The 3,958-nt window shown below is 42.1% G+C and overlaps 1 protein-coding gene across 1 annotated transcript in view; it reads left to right on the forward strand.

The window, feature by feature from the left end:
- Positions 1 to 1,465, forward strand: part of TTC29 (tetratricopeptide repeat domain 29) — a 139,039-nt gene extending 137,574 nt beyond the window's left edge. Inside the window, exons 12-13 of the mRNA XM_042470706.1 lie at positions 1,050 to 1,116; positions 1,359 to 1,465. Of these exons, the coding sequence (XP_042326640.1) occupies positions 1,050 to 1,116; position 1,359 (68 nt within the window). The 3' untranslated portion in view covers positions 1,360 to 1,465. The remainder of the gene's footprint in view (positions 1 to 1,049; positions 1,117 to 1,358) is intronic.
- Positions 1,466 to 3,958: the final 2,493 nt, after the last annotated feature.

The raw sequence follows: 3,958 nt of genomic DNA on the forward strand, positions 1-3,958 counted from the left end.
TGTGGCTTTGGCGCGACCTCCAGACTCTTAGGACCCATGCATCATTTAAACAGCATACCTCCAAAGAGACCCGAAGCAGCTTTATTTTGGCAGTCTGTAACAGGCCTATGTGACTAAATATAGTATAATTAACTAAGGGGCAAAACAGATGGCAGGTAAGGGGCAGCTTAACACCACCCCTTTGAGTGCCAGATCGGGGGCCCAGCAACAGCATGTGATGTTACATTACGCAGAACAGCTATATATTTTCAAAGATGCTACTGGAATTTATTTCAAAACCATGCATTCAAGGGGGGAAATGGTCTCTACATAGCTGTCTACTTAATCCAGTTAATTAGTTTGGAAAGCAACCTTTTTTAAAAAAGAAGTTTAAAGATACAACAGCCCCAAATAGATGGCAGACAGGGATGGCTTCTGGCTGCTCTGGGGGCATGGTGCCCTTGGAGAGGCTGGAAGCTGCTCCGAGACTGCACTGGAGCCACTTTAGGCAGCCCAAAAAGGAACTGATGTTTTCCCACTCCTTTCTGTTGTTCATTTGGGACTGCAGCATTGGGCTTCCTCACAGGTGATTGGACCGGGAGCAGCTTCTGACCACTCCTTCCTGCCTGTCTGTTTTGCCCCACCATATTACTCAACTTTTTTAGTATGAATCCAAGACCAATCATATTGCAGAAAACCAATTTAAATTGGTTTGATCTCCTTGAATTCCGTAAGTTGTACAGTAAGACAAAGACTAGTTTTCCTTGCCCCATGTTCTGACAGTATGGTGCAACCTCTACCTATCCTCCTGTCAGGAATAGAAACAGGGCCCTAGGAAGGAACAGATTCCCTATGCTTTGGCATCTGTTTCCAAAGGGCTTCCTTCAAAGTGGATACTATGGTTGCAGTGTGGCACATACAGATTAATTATGGTTTGAAATTATGGGGAGGGCTATGCTAGCCTCCAGCCAAACCACTTGGATGTCTGTGTACAGAGGAAGCAGATTTATATCCTGTAATCTATGTGGTTCATGAAGCATCTCAAATACTTCTTTGTGTATTTTTCACAGGTGCCAAGAATAAAGAAAAAACTGAAGAAAAACTTAGATCTGCTTCTTTTTCAAAGGATACTACCTGGTACATTATTTTGCCTTTAAACTATATGTTGGCCATTCGTGCTGCAGTTCAAAGTGTTGACAATGAAAACAATTTAACCTTGAGCTCAACTTAGCTTGCTTTTAAAGCACATTTCTGCTTTGTTCAGTTTAAATAGATTTTATTTGTGATGAAAACTCTCAAGATATGTTGGTATTGTGTTTAAAATTCAACCAATTTTTCCCAGTTAACCAATCTACTTTGCTTTGTTTCCCATTCTACAGAAGTATCAGAGGACTTCAACTGCTGAGTCTGAGAAGATGCTTGTTAGGGGAAAAAACTCTTGGAATGTTAATAGAGGAGCATAATAAACATGTCTGAGTTAATTAAAGATATGTTATAGTGTGTGATATTTTCATTGCCCCCAACTATCAACCAGAGTTCAAGCAAACCCACCCCCTGCACCAGAGTCCCAACACACAATTCAAATTAAAACCATTTGTTGTTGTTGTTAACTGCCCTCCAGCAGTCCCCAACTCATGATGACCTTATGGATGAGACATCTCCATGCCCCCCATCCCCCATTGCTCTGCTTTAGTCTTGTAGATTCGTGTCCATGAATTGAGTCTAGCCATCTAGCATGTGGTCTTCCTCTCTTTCTACTGCCCTCCACCTTTCCTAAAAACCCACATTCTTTGCTCTAACACTACTGCACCTTTCCACTAATCCTCCCTACTAGATTGCCTAATCCCACAATATAATTGCAGTGAATTAGTTTTCACACAAGTGAAGGGAAGGTGGGAGGCAGCGGGCAAGGTGCTATGTCAGGAAATTTCACCTTCGCCAAACTGCTTAGATTTCCCAAATGGCAAGAGGTTGCATATAGGCACAGCAACTTTGGCAGGCCTGAAATAAAACAAAACTGGTGGGAAACTTTCCACCCACAGCCCAGCCATTGAGAATTCTCAGGGTCAAGCCAGTCTTGGTCCACACCACAGGGGAAGGCAATCAGTCAAGACATCAGATCCAAAGGTTTATCAGTAGCAGAAAGCATGACTGAAAGGTCTTGGAATCACACTAGCCAAGAGTCAAAAGCAATATGGGTTACAACTTCCAGAAAAGGTTGGTTGTCAGCAATGCTTTTTATAAATATACTCTGACCAACATTAAGCCTCTCTTTCTTGGTTGCATTCACTTGCAGGAGGCTTTGTATGGTTTGTATCTGTGTCTTGTAGCTGCTGGGGGTATTCCTGTTTGTCTGTTGCATGGGCACATCCCTCGGCTCTGCCCCTGGGTCCTGAGCACTAGGTCTACCACCTTCTTCCGCTGCCTCACTGTCTGTATCATACTTGAGACCAGGGGCCTGTGAAGGGGACATGGCATTCAGCTACTTTTCTGGGCAGGTACAGTGACTAATTTCTGTCTCTCAGAGACCACATTTTCCTTTCCAAGGCTGAACTAGCCACCAAGAATAAGCAGCAGTTTCTTGCTCAGTCTCTGTTCTCTTTTACTTCTTCCTTTCTCTTTCTCCTTCCCTTCCTCTGTCTCTCATTCTCCCTTGCTAGTATTCAAGAATTGACTCTTTGTGTGAGAAAGAGAACATGGAGGGTAGGGGCTACTTGAAAAGTTGAGTCTGATATCAGTGGGGCTGTGAATCCACTCCAACTTTGAGCCTATAAAAAGATATCAAGAGTAGTTGCCCTAGCCCCCAATAGGTTCAGTACTTTAGACAGAGCACAAAATATATAGCATTATGGCATAAATGTATATGCAAGTTATGTGTTTGTGGAAAAGAGGAAGGGGCACACCAGTCAACCATTTCATCAAATCTAACTCCAGACCCTCTTCACCAGCAGCAAGGAGATTGTGTGTTTTTTGTGGAGATTTGCTCTGAAGGCCCAATATATTTTTTTGCCTTATTCTTTCCAAAATGTATTTTATTTAGGGTCAGCTCCTTGCTCACTGAGTGCCAACAAAGCCTTACCTGGAGGGGCTGAATTATACTGGGTGGGTTGGAAGCCCCTCAGTCAATTTGCTTCTACCTTGTTCTGAGCTTTCTGTGCTCTGTACTTTGTGCTGCTCTTTTCGTCAGAGAAAGTGTCCCCCATGCACACCCCTTGTCCCAATGATGATTGAATTAAAACATTTTCTCCCTTTTGGGGATGTCTTGTGATCTTCCTCTGCTTTGCAAGCCTGCCTACAACTGGTAAGTATACAGCAGCTGCCTCCAAAATCCTTTGCTGGGTGTGCATGGACAGCAATAAAGGGGACGTCAGATAAGATATCCTCAGCATGTTTTGAAAAATCTGTACATTGGCTGCCAAAATGGAAATCCTAAGAAAAGTGGAAGCTGGTAAAAGAAATAATCTTTGTGGATACATTTTGGAAGAAGCCTTCAAGTGGTCTCTAGAAGATTCCAAATGTTTTTGTTTACTTATGCAGGGCTTACCTGAGCTGGCTATTTCATTTCATGCATGAATATTGTTAATTTAAAATAAAACATTTGCTAAAACATGTGGAATTGTTCTTCTTTTCTTGTGATGTAGGAACCTGTTGCTATTCTTTCCATGTTATTTCTGCCTCTCATACTAAATTTTCTGTTAAAGAGGTAATGCCCAGGAACACATCTGCTTGGTTAACTGAGGTATATTTGTCCAGCCCAAGTAATCCAAATGTTTTAATGTCACTATGATTGAGCCAGAGGGGTACATCAAACCCATAAAAGAAGGATGAATCCTAGGTTCTTTCAAAGGTTTTGTAGAATATGCAAATTCTAATGAAATTGTTCATTCTTTCTTTTTAACCGGTTCCAGGATCTTTTGGAGGAAAGGGATACTGCCAGTATATATTCACTATCTTACATTCACCAGTGATGGCTGAAGAA

This window comes from Sceloporus undulatus, chromosome 5 (assembly GCF_019175285.1).
Source record: "Sceloporus undulatus isolate JIND9_A2432 ecotype Alabama chromosome 5, SceUnd_v1.1, whole genome shotgun sequence".
Taxonomy (NCBI): domain Eukaryota; kingdom Metazoa; phylum Chordata; class Lepidosauria; order Squamata; family Phrynosomatidae; genus Sceloporus; species Sceloporus undulatus.